This window comes from Labrus bergylta, chromosome 8 (genome assembly GCF_963930695.1).
Source record: "Labrus bergylta chromosome 8, fLabBer1.1, whole genome shotgun sequence".
NCBI classification, from domain to species: domain Eukaryota; kingdom Metazoa; phylum Chordata; class Actinopteri; order Labriformes; family Labridae; genus Labrus; species Labrus bergylta.
The window spans coordinates 23,922,133-23,939,620 of record NC_089202.1 but is presented as its reverse complement, the minus strand read 5'-3'; the positions used below and the strand labels follow the sequence as shown (position 1 = coordinate 23,939,620).

Genomic DNA, 17,488 nt, shown 5'->3' with positions numbered 1-17,488 from the left:
CGTAAACAATCGGACATGGAGCAAGAAAGCACCGAGCACCCGAGCCCTTCCAGAGAGGAGGTGTGGTCAGACACAGCTCATTTACATATTTAAAGGTACAGACACAGAAACAGCCTGTTCTGAGCAGGGCTGAAATAGAGGGGTTTATAGGCATGATCAAATACAGGATCAGAGTGGATTTCGAACAAGAAACTTCAAGGACATGTTTTGAGGAGCTCTGAGACTTATTTAAACTGGTTGAAGTGGAGAAAGTATGGCTGTTGTGTCTGCATTCGGGTCCTGTTACGTGTTGCAGCATAAGAACTGTGAAAGAATCGGAAAGTGAATTTAGCTTTGTGTCTGTTTGGCCACAAGACCTGATAAAGCCTCATTGTTATCGAGCTCGTTCACACAGCAGGTAATTATGATTATGCCTGGATTTAGATAAAGTATGGAACCTTTTTGACCTTTGTCATGTAAGAAAATGGCTCTAAAAATGTGTAGCCGCCCCCTCACTCTGACATCTCCATTAGTGCATGTCCATAGGATCCTGTGTGTGTACCAAGAGTGTAAAAGTAATTTCCCCTCGTTTGAGAAATAAAGGATATCTTCTTCTTCTAAAATCGCCAGAACAAACGTGAAGCAGCGTAGATTTTGGTATTTTGTACTTGCCCAGAAGCGTTCAGACATCCAATCATCTGACTGTGTTTTGGGTCAACACTGCACGGCCCCGTCAGCGTTTTGAGTTCTCGCCGGATTCTCCTCTTGATTCACGGCCATCTCCACAGCAGCCAGGTAGGATTTAGAAAATAAAAGGATAAGTGAGCAGCTGAGAGGTATCGAGTGGTGATGAGCAGCTTTCAGCCTGCAGCTGCCAAGTCTCTGGCATCGCATCATGCAGCGTGCTTTGGCAGACAGTTTTGGCAACAAGCTTATTCTTTTTTTTTTTCACCTTCCAGGCTGCTGAGATGACAATGTGAGCGATGGGTGTAGGTGTTGAGGTCACAGCAGTGGTATCAGTTTGCTGAAGGTAGGATTGGCCTTCAGTTAAACACAGATGTTAGCCAGATAGCTCTGTGTGCTGCCAATAAAAGAGGGGTAAATGTGTGATTTCACTCAACCAGCCTCTGGAGCGTCGGTGTGTAAAACCTGCTGTGAATCCTGCAGCAGAGATCGGCTTACCTGGCCGATTAGAGACACACATTTAGGTTAAAACTGAGCTATAATGAGGGGCACTGGTGGCGCTGGTGGCGCAGTGATTAGTGCGCACGCCCCATGTATTGAGGCTTTGCTCTTCCAGGTTCAAATCCCGCTTGTGGCTACCTTCCTGCATATAATTCCCCTCTCTCTCACTCCCTGATTTCCAACTCTATCCACTGTCCCATCTCTCCATTAAAGGCCCAAAAAGCCCAAAAATAAATCTTAAAAAAATCTTTAAGAGAAAATATCGCTGCAGTTTGAAGGTTCTAAACTTTTGAAGCCATCTTTGGTGTCAGATGGATTTATTGATTTGTTTGAGTCAAACCTGAGACATAACTCGGGTTACACGACTTCCTGCAGCCGGTAAAGCTGCTAAACATGAGACAACGATGACACCACTAACAGTACAGGCTAACAACATGACACCGCTAAGGATATGTGCTAACTTTACGTCACAGTCTGCTCTGAATAATATCTGCAGGGATGAACACTCTGCTTCTCGCTCGCTCACTCTCTCTCTTTTTCTCTTCTTAGCTTCATCCGTCACCGTCCTCTTCCTCTTAGCCTGAGCCGTCGTATCAAACAGTACAGAGCCGAGCTAACTGGTTGCTTTGTACCTGGACGCTACTGTGTGAGGCTTTCCATGGCAAAGAAAAACATTTTTTTAATGATTTTAGTGATCGCCTGATAAATCAAATTGTATTTCTAAATCATCAAAATTACCATAATGATGTGAAATACTCTCTCTGCAGACGTTCATAATCAAAAAAGGACGCAGCTGTAAAATCAAACTGTTGCTGTGTCTGTTCATGGTTCAGTACACACACACACACACACACACACACGTTCATGTTTCACTTGGCGCTCTGACTCAGATGAACAGCTTAACCTGTGTAAAAGTCGCTCCTGTGTTTCCTTTCATCTTCGTCTTCTGAGGCGTGAACCCGACGGCTGAGAGACTGACACAGCAGCAGCAAGAACCAATCAGCTCCCTCCGCTGTCAGCGCTGTCCAATCAGCGGCTCCCATACTCAGGCTTTCATGTATTACACTGAGTGTCTGACATGGGTTCATACCGTCATATTTAGTCACAGGCCGTCATGCAGAATGGACTTGTTGTAATTCATGAGCACGGTGCAGATATACTTTATCGCTTATTCGGCTTATTTTTGTTGCATACTAATCATGTCGAGTGTGAGATATCAGCACAGACACACACTGCGTGCATTTAAAGAGAAATGGAGGCCAGACTCAGGAGTGGAGAAATTCTGGCCTGTAGGCTACAGACATGCTGAGAGTCTATAAACAGAGGAGAAAATCAGACACTCTTTTATCTTTTGTGGGAAAGTGTCGATTGTTTCCACTCCGTCGTTACCTCTGTGCCCTCTGCTGCAGAGTAAAATCTTCACAACATGAATCACAGTTTTTTTTGTACTTTTTACGTTAGACCCTCTGTCTGCACCCTTTCTGTTTTTTCAGTTTATAGTTGGTTATTTATTGGCTGATGGTCCTTTTGCACCTTTAAGAGAAAGCTAAAGACCCAGCTCTTTATGAACACTTACAACCTTCATGACGATGATGAGATTTAGGATGGTGTTGATGCTGATTAGAATTCTTGAGAGAAGGCGTCGATGTTGATTATGTATAATCCTGTGCTCTGCCCCTGGTCACTTCCTGTCAGCACCTGTGTGTCCAATCAGACTTAGCGCTGTTTGTTTGCACTTCCTGTGAACCAGACCTGTTTCAGATTCTGTGAAATGCAATGCATGTGCAATATAATGTGAGGTGCTTTCACTCTTACACAAACCTCCTCTAATTTCCCATCAATGTTACTCGTCTTTACCCAGAATTTTTCCTGCCAGCCCCCCAGGTAAGTTTTGCACGTGAGTCGAGGTTAGCCGACCACGGCAGGAAATATTCAGGGAAATAAACCCAGAGGGAGTGGGCAGGGCGGATGATATTTATATCCTGCAACTGGCACTCCAGCAATTTGATCCCCGTACATGTAATGAAACGGCTTCATTATTATTATCTTACAGCCTGTATGTTCTTCTCCGCTCCTTTGTTGATAGCGGGAATATGTCGAACAACATGCAGCACTGATTTAAAGGCAAAAATCGTCATTGTCGTGCAAACATGAACAACTAACCCGGGAAGGTTTCACGGGCAGCCTCTCGGAAATGTTCTAGACATCTTCAGGAGTGCATTTAGAAAATTGTGACGTAGAATAAAGAGCTGCAAACATGTAGTATTATTTGGATTTTACAGCATAGGAGGTTATCACTTGGTTCAAACAGAAACTGAACCTTCAGGTGGTCAAAATGACTTTTCATCCTTAGTTTGTCTGTCTCTCGTCGAACAGAAAACAACACATGCAAAAAAAAAGGAGAGAAATATATCAAAATTGAGCATGAGAGCATTTCATGAGTTCTGCCCGAGCCCCCTGCAGTACTCACAGTTCGCCACCAGGGGGAGACACCGCCCTGCATGTGAATGCTGACATTTGACTGAAGGCATTATGTAATCTTAGATTCCCCCCTCGGTGCTCTGCACAGTCACTCTGTGACCCCTTCACTGGCTGTCACATCCTCCCCGAGGCTCTGAGGGGGATTTGCATCCGTCAGGCGGAGACAGCAGAGACTCTTAAGCTTGTCAACAAAATAATAAATAAATAAAAACAAGTGATGAGTCTGTTTTCTGCTCGAGACACCTTGTGCCTCAAACTTGTGTCTGCTTATATTCAGCGTCAGAAAACTAGCGATCCTGCAGCAGAATCAGTATTTCTTTCCGTCTGATTGTGCACGTCTCTGAATATTGTTCATTATAAAGATTATTTATTAGAGAATATGCATCTAAGTTAGCATGATGACAACATGTCCTGGTGATGAAATTCAACAGGACATGAAGATGCCATAGAGGTCACTTTTAACCTACTTTTGACCTCCACATGAATCTTCCTTAAAGATGTATTTTTAATGTTTTTCTTCTTGTGCTTGATTCTGACTGGAGGTAGCATATAGTAGCCACACCTTTTCCTTCCATTGCAAAAGATAGCCCCTACCTGGAGGATTGCTATGGCAACAGGTTGCCAGTAGCGACGGGGTGCCACTACATTCCTGCGTGCGCGCTTTCTGCGGGGATGAGCGGCGCGTCAGGACGAAGAGGAGGGAGGCAAAAAAAATAAAACACACACACAAGCGAGCTTCAAGACGGGGTGAGGTCTCTCTCAGTCAGCAAAGATAGAAAAACTAACCACAGCGGAGGTTTTATTTTCTGGCATGAAGTGAGGAGTCCGGCTGTGCACGAGGACGCGTCAGCTCGGTGTGTTTTGGTTTTTGTCTCTCTCTCCCGGTGAAGAAAAAACAAGACTCGTCAGATCTACCGGGGATGGAGAGCCAGCGCTGACGGAGATCCCCGAGCTCCCCTGATAACAACAGGTTAGTGTTTACAGACTCTGTCCCTCTCACCTGCACCGGCGGGGAGGCTGTTGTTGTCAAACCCGCACATGTTTCGTTGATTTTGTGCCGTGAAGGTGTAAAAGGTGCCGGAGAGGTAAAAAAAAAAACGTTTTGATGCATCCACGTGTGCGTCAAAGAGTCCCATCTGCGGCTCATTCACCGGCTCGCCACAATAACGCAGAGCAGACACCGTGATGCACACACACGGGCCGGTTTAGTGACACAGGTGGTGCAGAAGGTGCAGAACATTTGGGAGGTTTTTGACGTTGATTTTAATGGCGGCTCTTCGTTGCGCGCTGACTTGTTGTCGAAGATTCCTGCGCTGATGCTGCGGGTGTGTCTACCTTTGATCCCACTTGGATGCATCACAATTAATAACCAACACTGACTGAATCATTATGACGGCTCATATTCTTATGAACCTTAATTTTCATTTGCATAAGATGCATATTTTTGCATGTACTTGTTCAGAATGGTGTCACAGTGTGGGCCCTTAAGAAGAAGAAGTTACTGCGTGTTATTCCTCCTCTGATTGCATTTGCATAAAACATTTACTTCTTGTGAATTCATGGTAAATAATTCAATGAAATCAACTCTTAAAAAATGGACCTTAAAGGCTCACAGCTTTTTTTTTCTTGTGATAAATCATCCTCTTAGTTGAAAGGAGACTGACTTCTCACCTGTTCCTCCTCAAAGGAGTAAAAAGGAGAAACAGAAAAAAAACATATTTGGAAGACATGATGCCATCCAGCTAGAGAAACACAGTGAGAACACACGAGACGCAGGGTTTCTTCAGCTGTTCTCGAGGCGTCTCAGAGTTTTAGAGAGATATATTTGTGTCAAATCAATAACAAACAAACTACAGTTTGAACCACCTCGATTCAGTTTTCCTCTTTTCTTTGATAGACGTGAAGAAACCCCGAGGAGACAAACAAACAAACACTGGTTTTGATCACAGACTCAGATTTCAATCAAGTTTTCTTCTCGTCTCTCCGTTATCTGGCCGCTGATTCTGTTGCAGACGAGTGATTTTAGAGCGAGACAATAAAAGCATTTGAAGATTGGATGGGAGGGCTCTGCTGAGACGAGAGAGGAGCTGAAATTAAGCAGTTTAAGTGCTGCGTCTCACACTGATGTCTCGAGGAGGAAAGTCACGGACAGAAAATAAGGATCTCATTTGACATTTATCGTCCTCTGCATCGACTGTCATTTGTTTGAGTGCAGTTATTATAATTGTTGAAGCACAATTTCAACACTCTTGATCAGTTTAACAGGGTTTGGTGTTAAAAGGTTTGAATGTGTTCAAACAGACACCAACGGTGACAAATGAGTTTCAAAATGAAGTCTAAAAACTGTCGTAAAGTCGTAATTGTGTCATCGTTTTTACACACAATAATAACTCCATGGTGCTCATTCAACAGTCATCCTCACAGTTATTAAACGTAAAGGACAATCTTTATTTTAAACAAAGGGCAACAAGCTGAGAATAAAGTCCAGTAATTCACGTGACCGGTATACGCTCCCGGTTCCTCGAGCTGTTTCTAAACTCTACAAAGCACTTTAAAGATCAACGTCATGGTTTCTTCTAGGCATTTTAGTCCTGTTGTAGTCAAGACCACAATAACCGAGACCAACACATCCAGAGACAAGAGCGCTCCAAGACTGAGACAAGACCAAGACATTTCGGGATCGAGACCAAGGAAAGACTAAGACTTAGGCAGGGAAAGATCAAGTCAAGACCAAGACCATGAAGGCAGAGCGAGACTAAGACAAGACTGAGACATTTAGGGATCGAGACCAAGGCAGGGTGAGACTGAGACAAGACCAATACCATAAATATCACTGGTGCAGGGGGCGTGTCACTCACTTAAACCGTAACACCGGGAAGGTTGCGGTCGTAAACCAAGGGATAAAAATCAAACTACAAATGAATTGAAGTTATTTTTTCTTCTAGAAAGAGGAGTTTTCGCTCTGATCACCGTGATGACGTGGAAAAATAGTCTATCAGTGGTGGTCTTAAAATCCAGACCGTCTGAGACCGAGACAAGACCGAGTAGAAATGCTTTTGAGTCTGAGACGAGACCTCCAAAAAGAGGAGAACAGACCGGACTCTTTGATATATTTTTAATCTTTGTTCATCTTGAATTCTAATGTTTGTCATCATAAAAGAGGGCTTTAAGGTCTCAATGAAACAGAAACATTTCACACCTCCTCTTGTTGAAACGTCCTCATCGTTAAATCAACTTTCTAACAAAATACGCCTCCTCTCTAAACGCGTCTCGATATCTTTTATCACACTTCTTTCTCCAGTTTAAGTCTCCTCTCTGCACCGTCACTGATCCCCGTCCTGAAATAACTCAAACATATCTGCTTGCTTTATTTTTGTCTTCTGGGCTGCACAAGCAATTATTCCCCCCTAACATTCATCTGCTGGTGAGTTTGATACACAAATAGATGAATAATTAGACTTTTTTTTTCTTTCTTTTTTAAAGGGAAGGAGATTTTGTTTTTAAAATGGGGAGGTGTTTTCTGTCTCTGAAGCCGTCATGAGAAGCTTAAATGTTTCTCAGCGTGAAGCCGTCAAGAAAAGCTCCAAACTCTGAGCCGCTCATCGTTAAGCTGCCGCTGCAGGTTTTTAAACGTTTGGAGTCTTTGACGTTTGCGCTACATGACCTGCAGCTTGATTTTCTGACCCAGCGTGCTAATCCACGCTAACCTGATGCCGTCCTGCAGCAGGATAGGAAGATGAGATCATGAAAAACAAACAAAACACAAATTTTTATAGTTTTTTTTGCAGGAAATGGCGATGAATCAGCGGTGTGAAAGATGTGGTTTTGAGTTTGATGGATTGCAGGACGTTGATTGAAGGCTGCTTCCGTGTCTGTGTCTCTCCTGAGATCGGCCTACAGATATTTTTTTTGCTCAGGCAGAAAGAGACGGTTCCCCTTTCCTGTCACTTCAAGCTGTCTTATATCATCCCCCCCCCCCCCAGCGAACGTCGGTCTGTGTGACGGATCTTCACGCTTACAGGAGCGTAACAAAATGACACAACTTGTAGAAGATTAGAGTTTTGGTTATGCAAATATTTATCAGATTGAAACTGAAAACTCTAGTCAAGCCTTTCTGGCTCAGCCGGCAGAATGTTCTTATCATAGAAGAAGAAAAGCCGGGTCTTCTCTCTGCGACCTTTTGCCTGTCTTCATTATTAGAGAATAAAAATGTTCCCTTCCATAAAGAAACCTCCTCAGATCTGGTGACGCAGCAGCAGCAGCAGCAGCAGCAGCAGCAGCATGGCCTCGATTGAGTCCAAGCAGCACAAGAAGCCGGCCAATAAGAGTGCTGATGAACTGCATCGTACATATCAGTGTTTTTCGAAACTAATGAACGCATGTTATTGGGTTATATTTAATCATATGACACCAGAGAACATCTGGTAAAGGGAGCTGCCGATGATAATTTGCCTTTCAGCTAACTCATTTACAATCCGTCTGAATGTTGATTAATGTTCACTGTCTCTCTTCAACTCAATCAATAAAATAAAATCTGGACTCACATAGCTCAGTGTCACACAGTTATTAAACACCAACCCAAAGAACACATGAAGATTTGAGTACATGGACAATGATTAACTGATTGTTTTTATCACTCGGTTTAATGAAAAAGACATTTTTTAAATTTAAAGGATGATTCACGACTCTAAGAAGAAAAACTATCTGTCAGGCAAGGCCGCCCATAAGGGGGGGGGGGAGCTTTCTGGGGCCCAGGCACATTGGGGGACCCGTTGAGGTTAGGTAAAACATGGTCGCCCTAACTTTAAGCAATCATAAACACATATTTTCAAACCTAAATTCTCACCATTACTCATTAACACAACAAAGAAACACAACTTATTCATTGTTGTATGTTTCAAAATGTAAACCCCTCCGCTTCTTAAAACGGTAGGAACTCTTTTATTTTTGGACGTTAAAGTTGGTGGCAAGCCCGTTGACTTAACTTTTAGGCCAGTAATGTCAGGCTGGGTGTAGCTACGCCAGGACCTGCACCAAGTCACATAAATCTCTTAAACAACTCCAGCCCTGCTCAAAAATATCCAATATTGAATAATTATCAGGAATTTAAACTTTTAAATGCCAGTTTGATTACATGATTCTGGCATTTAAAGGTTTAAATTCCTGATAATTATTCAGTATTGGATATTTTTGAGCAGGGCTGGAGTTGTTTAAGAGATTTATGCAAAAAAAGTAGAAAAATTTATCAATCTGTTCTATTTTTATAGCAGTTTTTGTAAATTAGAAATTTTCGCCCTCCAATGTCCAAAAAGGGAACTACATTTTAAATCTGATGCTACACAAAAACTAACAATGCATCAAAGTCAATATTTTGGATAATCTTTGACATATCCAAGACTGATTTTAAAAAAATCCCCCAGCCACCAAATATTTGTTATATGGAAAATAACAACAGTGACATCAAGTAATCAAACCGGCATTTAAAGGGTTAAATTCCTAAAAATGATTGCATGTTTGGTAGTTTTGAGCAGGGCTGAAGTTGTTTCAGAGATGTATCCAGAAAAAAGTAGAAAAAAAATATCTATTGTTCTATTTTTATAGCAGTTTTTTGTAAGTGGACATTTTTGTCCTTAGTGACTTAAGAGAAGAGGGGAGTAAACATGTTTCACAGCGTTCTATTGATCTATTAAAAAAATTTAAATGTGCATTCCAAAATTTGTCAAGAGAGTCTTTCTTACAAAAAATGGTGCCATATGCACTAACACAGACAAAAATGATGGCCAGATGAAGAGGTCAAATTTGACCAAATGGACAAAAAAGGGCGACATCTGTGGAGGGCCCGTTCACTTGGCCTTTCAGGGGCCCAGATATTTCTGCTGTCAGATAATATCAGATGATACATTTACAAAGTGTAAAACTCGTACGAGCGTGAAGAAGAATTAAAAGGTGTTCAAAACACAGAATTATGTTTTGTCCATTTTGTGGAATCCACCAGAGACAGTTAACAGTGATTTTGCTTTAGTGAAGACGGTCGCTTGAAGGACACGGGCAAGACGGAAGAACCAAGGGCACCTTCCAGACCTCCTGTCTTGTCCGTGTCCTTTTAGAAAATCCGGAGACCGTCAACACAAAAAGCAGAATCGTGTTAACTGTCTCAGAAAAAAAATGGACAAAACATCATCCAATCACAATAAACTCTCACACATCTTGCAGATTTCTCCCGCCAAAACAAACTGAATGGCTGCTCACTTAATCACTTCCAGCATTTGGTACGTTCCCTTTCAGGCATGGATCTGTCATTTGTAAATTGAATTTATTTGGGGTCTGGTAAAAGTGGGCTGCACGGTGCCGCAGTGGTTAGTGCTGTCCCCTCACAGTGAGGAGGTTCCTGGTTTGAATCCCCGTCTGACAGGAGCCTCTCTGTGTGGAGTTTGCATGTGTGGGTTCTCTCTCCGGGTACTCCGGCTTCCTCCCACAGTCCAAAGACATGCTCGTTAGGTTAACTGCTGACATTTTATTTCTAGAGTTTTGCATGTTAGTCTGTCTCTATATGTCAGCTCTGTGATTGGCTGGTGACCCGTCCAGGGTGTAACCCCGTCTCTCACCCAATGACAGCTGGGATCGGCTCCAGACCCCCCGACCCTGAACGGGAAAAGCGATATAGATAATGGATGGACTGTTGAAAGTGCCCTGCCAGCTGTTTATTATTCTCAGCACTCGTAAAAAATGTTTCAGGCTAGAAGTGACCCAGAAGTGATTGAGCGAGTGGTCATTTATTTCACTTCTAGCGATGTTTTGTCCGTTTTGTTGAAACTCGAGCCGGATACGACGTAGTTTTTCTTTTCGTCTGGACCGTCTCTGAAGGACGCGGACCAGACAGAAGGCCCAGGGACACCTTCCAGATCTTCCGCCCCGTTTAATCAAGCTTTATGGTCAGAAAAAACAAGTAACGATGGCCCCTGTTAAAATAAAGAACATGACGGAAATGATAATGCCAGATTTGTGCAACCTCACTGCTAGGTCATCAGATTTGTGATTCAGCTCCTGTCATTAAAACAATTTCAACATTGACTTCTGGTCTTGCACAGGACATAATCCTTCATCATCATGCTGATGTTAGTCCTGTGTTTTGCTTGGCCCTGGTCCAGCCTTCCCTAACTACCTCCCTCTGCATCTCGTTATTGTGGCACTCTTTCAAAGATTTGCATAAAACCTCTCTATTTTAAGTGTATGCATATTTCCATATTTTGTAAAAGTTTAAAAACTGTCCTGGCTATTTCTTGAACGGGACGTACAGTGGAAAGTTTTCCCTCTCTGACGAGATGACAGACAAGCAGCAGAGTCGGACACTATAAGTGCTTTTCACACTTGCAGAAAACTCCTGAAAAACGTCCTGATATTTCCATGAGGAGCTGCATGTGTGAACGCTAACAGACACCTTTTTCCAAAGAAAACGGCTTATGATGACAGGTTTTGCATTTATGTGTGTCCTCACAACATTCCACTCGCTCGGGGTGTTTTGTCTTCATCAGCTCACCCCGACTCCAGGGGCTGGTGCGGAAAATTCAGGAGAAAGTCGAGGGTCGGAATTTGGATGTTTGCAATCACACATGCAGGTCACTGCAAAATTTGGTGGAAATCTTACTGGAGTTTAGTGTGTGTGTAAATAAGCCTTGTGATGTGATTCGTAGAAATGGCAGCATTGCCACCTTCCACCCAGGCTGCGTTGATGCGGGCTCAAGGTAGTGACAACGATGATACTACCAACCTGAACACATGGCCCCTTCTGGCCTCCACAGCTCGACCTTGTAAGATAACAGGCAGCAAGAGCCAGGACGTCCCCGGGGTTGTCATGTGGGAACCTCCCTTCACTGGTCCCACAACACCTCAGGGAAGGCCGGACAGTGAGTTCCAGGGTCCCAGAGTCGCCCCCACCTCCTCTAACCGCCCACCATACCCCCATGTAGAACTTCTTCTATATCTTACCTACCCTACCACATCGTCCTTTCAGCATTGCCAACTCTTCCTGGTGGCAACATTACACATTTACAGGAAAGAGAGAATAGGGAGACACTAAAGCGCCCGAGTCTGAAGAGAGATTTTAGAAAGAGGCTGTTTCTGGCCGACTCCATTTCCCTCCAGCTCTGTGTATAAAACAGACGATCCAATCAGAGGTCTTCTCCATTTCCAATCTATGTGTCCTCTTTTTGCCAGAAAGTAATCCACACAGAAAAAGCCGCAAGCTGCTCCTCCTGTTCAAACTCTGTTTTTTCCCCCCGCCATTTTTGATGTAAAAAAAAATAAAAATAAAAGAAACCGATGTGAGATTGTTTTCCAGAGAAAATTGTCTCCGATGCAAATGAGTAACCCGAGCGAGTCAAGCTGACCAGCAAATTAACCTCGCCACATGTTGGGTCTGTGTGCTTGCGGTGGGATGATAAGAGTGTCGCTCCCTTCCGAGCTGGTTACTCTTAAATCAGCGCCAACAAATACAGAGTTATTAATATGAGGTGTTTGTATGCATCATTAATGTAACCTTGTCTGAGAGGAGGAATTCATTTCCTCTCATGTCTGCAAATCTTTAACATCAAATCACACGCAGCCAGCGGATTGGTAAACATATGAATATCATTCATCTGTGAGCGAGTTGATGTTTTCTGAGCTGTGATTTAATGAAGCCGGTGACGTTTCTGCTATCAGATCGTTAGTCGCCTTCTCGCTTAACGTCCAAAACTGCCAATTCAAATCCCCCGAGCTGCAGGAATTCAAGGCCAAAGAAGTCCCTTGAGTCTTTTTTTTTTTTTTAACAGCTTTCGCCTGCGATTCCAAAAATAATCTCATCCGAGCGCCGCTTTCTTCTGGCTTTTGTTTTGTTCCTTTTGTCTTGAGATTTCAGACGTTTCTACGATTGCATTGATAATCTCATTCTGCTGTTTTCATCCATCAAACCACACAAACATCCCGTCTGTTTGGATTTCTCCGCAGGTCCCTGAAGTCCCCTTCATTCCATTTGCAAAATCTTGAAGCACCAGGACTGAGACCTGGAGCCGAGACGATCAAGCATGGATGTGCCCAGGATGGCAGAGGGCCTCTTCAGCAGCACGCTGTCCTCGTCGGGGGGCGGCCATCATGTGCCTTCCTACCTGACGCTGGAGCAGAAGGCCGCCTTCGTCTTCGTGCTGCTGCTCTTCATCTTCCTGGCGCTGCTCATCGTGCGCTGCTTCCGCATCCTGCTGGACCCGTACCGCAGCATGCCGTCGTCCAACTGGACTGACCACACCGAGAAAGACACGTTCGATTACCGCATCGTTTGAGGAGAGGCGGTGTGGGGGGGGGGGGATCAAAGACTGATCTGATGATTAAAATGCACTTTGACCCTCAGATCCAATGACTGCCGACTCACCAGGAAAATGAAGCTGTCAGAATCTCTTCTGAAGCGTCAAGACTCGTCAAAATGATCACCAACCATCAGCTTCTCCCTGCCAAATCAGAGAATTCTCAACTTCAGAACGACAACCAAAACTATGAAGATGAATCAATCAACCCACCGACGACCTCGACCCCCCGGTCATAGTTACCCATAATCCCCTTCCCCGGCCATCAGTTCTCTTGTGGACTACCTCGTACCTCCTCCATCTCATGTGCGGACGAGTTTTATCACACAGGGTCGAAAATATCCTTTCCACTCCAAGACGCTTGGATAAAAACAGAGTTTACATCTCGTCATGTTTACGTCCTTATATTTTCTATCGATAATGTAGACAATCAGTGTTTGACTTAGTTTGTGAAAAATAACAATCCGCAGAGTAAAACGTTGAGCTTGTTGAGGTCTTTTGTCTTTCTTGGTTTATAGACACGGGAGACTTTAAATGTGTAAAAAAAAAACGTTCAGGCAAAGATGAATTAAATGCCTTATGTCATTGTAAAATACTCCATGGCGGCAGTCGTTTCTTTCTAGACGGCGAGGTAAGAGCAGGTAAATAATCAGAAAAAGAAAGAAAAAAAAAAAAGCAGGAAACCAGGGTGGAAAAGTTCTCCCTTTAATGCTCTGGAAAGTTTGGGATGGATCGATGCCAGCAGCGAGTAACTTTAACCGTTGTGTGTGTGTGTGTGTGTGTGTGTGTGTGTGTGTGTGTGTGTGTGTGTGTGTGTGTGTGTGTGTGTGTGTGTGTGTGAGATTTAAAAAATAAAAAAAAAACTTGTCCTTTCGGTCTCCGAGGGGATCTGCGGTGTCCACGTCCTTAGATGTCAACAACCAAAAGAGTCACTGAAGAAAATACAAGTTTACTGTGCTGTACCTTGTGCCTAATTTGAGAAAAAAAAAAAAAAGTTTTCTGAAAAAGGAAAGAAAAATGGGTCCACCCTTCCGTCTTTAAATGTCGTTTTTTTTGTGTGTGTTTGGTGCCCATTTAAAAAAAAAAAAAAAACAGCATTTACTGCCTGCGGTTGGTATATTGACAGTTGGTATGCCCGATCTGCAGAGTTTTTGGTGATGAAGATGATGCATCTTCACATCGAACCCCTTTATGAACTGGTGTTGTGGCTCTTTCTTTGGGAACATTTTCAACTGTGCGCCTTATAGTGTAGATTGTTTACAGTATCGTAGGTAGCAGAGATGCCACTGAAGTGACTGTGTCTTTGCACTTCACGGAGATGTCATAGAAATCAAGAAAAAAGAAGAAGAAGAAGAAAGAAAAAAAAAGTCCCCTGCTCTTGTTCCTGCCGGGACAGGAAGTCAACTCTGATCCTTTCGATGAAAATGTGGCGTTCTTGTGATCTGCTGTGGCCTTTTCCTACCTATTGCAGATGTTGTGCCGAGGTGTGCTGTGTGTGTTTTTTTGTTTTGTTTTGTTTTGTTTTTTCAGCATGTATTTCTTGCAGAGTCTCGTCTCTGTGCATGATAAATGGTGAAGTGCTTTCATCCTGATGTCGTAGCTGTGGGTCAGTTGCTCAAGCAGCTATTTCCTGTCTGTAATGAAACCTTTTCGGTTCGATCTGTTTTTCTCGCCTGGAGCCTCTGTTCTGTTTTCTAATAAAAATGATCAGAGTGCACGCCCGCCTTTTAACTGTGTTTTATTCTCTGCATGAATAATGCTCGTGGATGGCACCCACTGGTTCAACGGCTGCCTTTTTTTTTTCAGTATGTTGGCGTCCTCATGTTGATTCTTTGGAGTTGCTGTGTTCCACATAGTCCAAATCCGACGGCGTGTGCCCCGCCCCGCTGGCTCCTTTTCTCGAGCAGCCATGAGCGGCTGGACACGCGGGTTCATTAATATTGAGTTATTGGAGATTGACTCACTTTTGGAGCCGGCTCCAAGTGGCCACCGGAGGAACTGCAGCTTTTGTCACTTTCACATTTAGCCCCATAGTTTGGTCTTTTTGTTTTATCTCATTCGACGTCATTCCACTGCCACGTTTACCTGTCAGGTGTTTCTGTCAAACTAAATGGAAAAGAAAACCATTTCACAGAGGCGCCGTGCCCTTTTCATGGCGGCCATATTTGCTGGGGGCGCAATACATTCTTTTTCCTGTTTTATCAGCGTCTGGCAGCGGTTGCCAGCAGGTGTCTCGATTGGTTTTCTCAAGAAACACACACACACACACACAAACACACACACACACACAGCTCCAGGCCCAGGCTGCTCTTTGAGCCGAGACCCTCCAGAACAACATGCAGAATAACAATCTTGTCCCCGACATGACACTAAATGTGTTGATTTTGCAATCATCCGCTGCACGCCTGTTCTATAAAACCCCGTCACATTGCAGCAACACGTGAAAAGATTGACCTGCATGTTTTTGTTTGGAGGTGAATAAGTCTTAATAAATCTGCTGATTCACACATCTTCAGGTTTTTTATTTTTTATTCAGGGCGGGCAGGGGAGCTGAAGCAGATCAGAATTTAAAATGTGAGCTGATCCCACAGAGAAGAAGCTGAGCTTTTTGGATTATTATATAAGACACAACCTACGTCTTTATAGAAGCTCCCTCAGTGTTTGTTTATATTTTAACTCCTGTGAAGAACAGTTTTTTTTTAAAAAGCTGAATTTAAACTGCATTATTTTGCTCATTGCAGATTGCTGCTCTTGCTCTTTGCATGCTGGACGAAGGGGGAAAAATAGCTTATACTGGTTGTAGGAAACACATTTAAGGAGTTAAATGATATGGCCTTAAATGTAAACAACCTTTAAAGGTCACATATTATGTAAAATCCTCTTCACCATGTTTCTTTAACTCCAATATGTGTCTCAAGTCTGTCTACAAACCCCCCCAATGATGAGAAAAGTCCATCCTCTCCATCTTTAGCCTGCTCCACTTTTCAGAAAATGTGAGCTCAAACAGGCCGTTTGGAGATTTTCCCTTCATGACATCACAAAGGGACACTCCCACAGCTAGGTGTTTGTTCTGCCCTCTGAGTCTGCCTTCTCACCGTGAACAATAGGACATGGGGCGAGAAAGCCCGAGACACCCGAGCCCTTCCAGAGAGGGGGTGTGGTCAGACACAGCTCATTTACATTTAAAGGTACAGACACAGAAACAATCTGTTCTGAGCAGGGCTGAAATAGAAGGTTTATAGGCATGATCAAAAACAGGATCAGAGTGGATTTAGAACAAGAAACGTCACACACATGTTTTGAAGAGCTCTGAGACTTATTTAAACTGGTTGAAGAGGAGGAGAATATGTGACCTTTAAAGATTTTGTCCTGATGAAACCTTCTGCATATCCAAAAATACTTCTTCTTCTTTTCCTAAAGATGTTTGAAAGTGTGATCAATTCGTGCAATACCCGAGATAGAAACATATCACTCCGGAGTGAAAGCCTTCATTTTCAGCTTTCTGGAACCTCATTAGCTCGTGCCAAACAAAGATCATAATCCAATCTTAACACAATAAATGGCGGGCAGCAGCGGGGGAACATTAACCATTATGGATCAATATCACAGTCATGCTTTATGCAACATGATTCCTATTAAAAGAAAGCCGCTGATAATTGAATTATTTTCATTTTCTGCCGTGCACGCTCAGGCGCCTTAAGCTGAATTCATTCTTTTCCCTAACGGCCCATTTCACTATTCAGCCTCCGGTTAATTTAATGCTCTCTGAACAGCAGACTGCAAGGAACGGTTCCCCTGTGAATGTGAAGGGGCTGTGCAGGAGGATATAAGGGAGGGTCTGCTCTTATTCTATAAATGTTCTCTGCAGTGATTCCTCTTATTCCCAAGAGCGGGGGACGTTTACTATATTCTGTCACATATTTCACTGACGGATGGCCTGAGAGAAAGGGAACGTTGGCACCGCAGAAAGATGATTGCAAGCTTTATTAGAGCAATGCTGTTGGTCGCCACCTTTCAAAGCATGATTGGAGAGTTGAACTTCTTTTGGGGGGTACACACTTCAAGATAAACAACCCAACACTGCAATAAGGTACACTCATTTTGCATAATCACTGGGGAACCAATGAAGCTAATTCCAAGCCAATCATTAGTGATAATTTATTCATCCGTTTTATTTCATAGTTTCAGTCTTAACCCCTGAGGAGGCCATCCCGCAGTATGAGCAAGTCCTGCTTGTTGTGCATGGAGGAGGAGTAGGAACAAAGACTGCTGCATTCAAAAAGGGTTGGGGTTAACTGAAAAACAATACAGATACAGCAGCAATTGCAGAACTGCCTTGCAGCAGATACACAAAGCTATGATGCCACTGAGGGCCACTATGGGGAAGAAAGAGACTCTGGCCTCCTTCTGCTCGGAGGAAGCGCCTGTTAAAAAAGAAGACGGCCTTGAGGATGAAGTGGAAGAGATGAAAACAGCAGGCGAGCTTCTCAAAATGATGTGCATGGAGA

At 43.4% G+C, this 17,488-nt stretch overlaps 1 protein-coding gene across 1 annotated transcript; it reads left to right on the top strand.

Moving 5' to 3' along the window:
* Positions 1–4,303: 4,303 nt before the first annotated feature.
* Positions 4,304–13,806, top strand: LOC109999136 (cortexin-3). The gene is made up of 2 exons (XM_020654070.2): positions 4,304–4,615; positions 12,631–13,806. The coding sequence occupies exon 2, from the start codon at positions 12,708–12,710 to the stop codon at positions 12,957–12,959; it is 252 nt and encodes an 83-aa protein (XP_020509726.1). The 5' UTR covers positions 4,304–4,615; positions 12,631–12,707; the 3' UTR covers positions 12,960–13,806.
* The last annotated feature ends 3,682 nt before the right edge of the window (positions 13,807–17,488 follow it).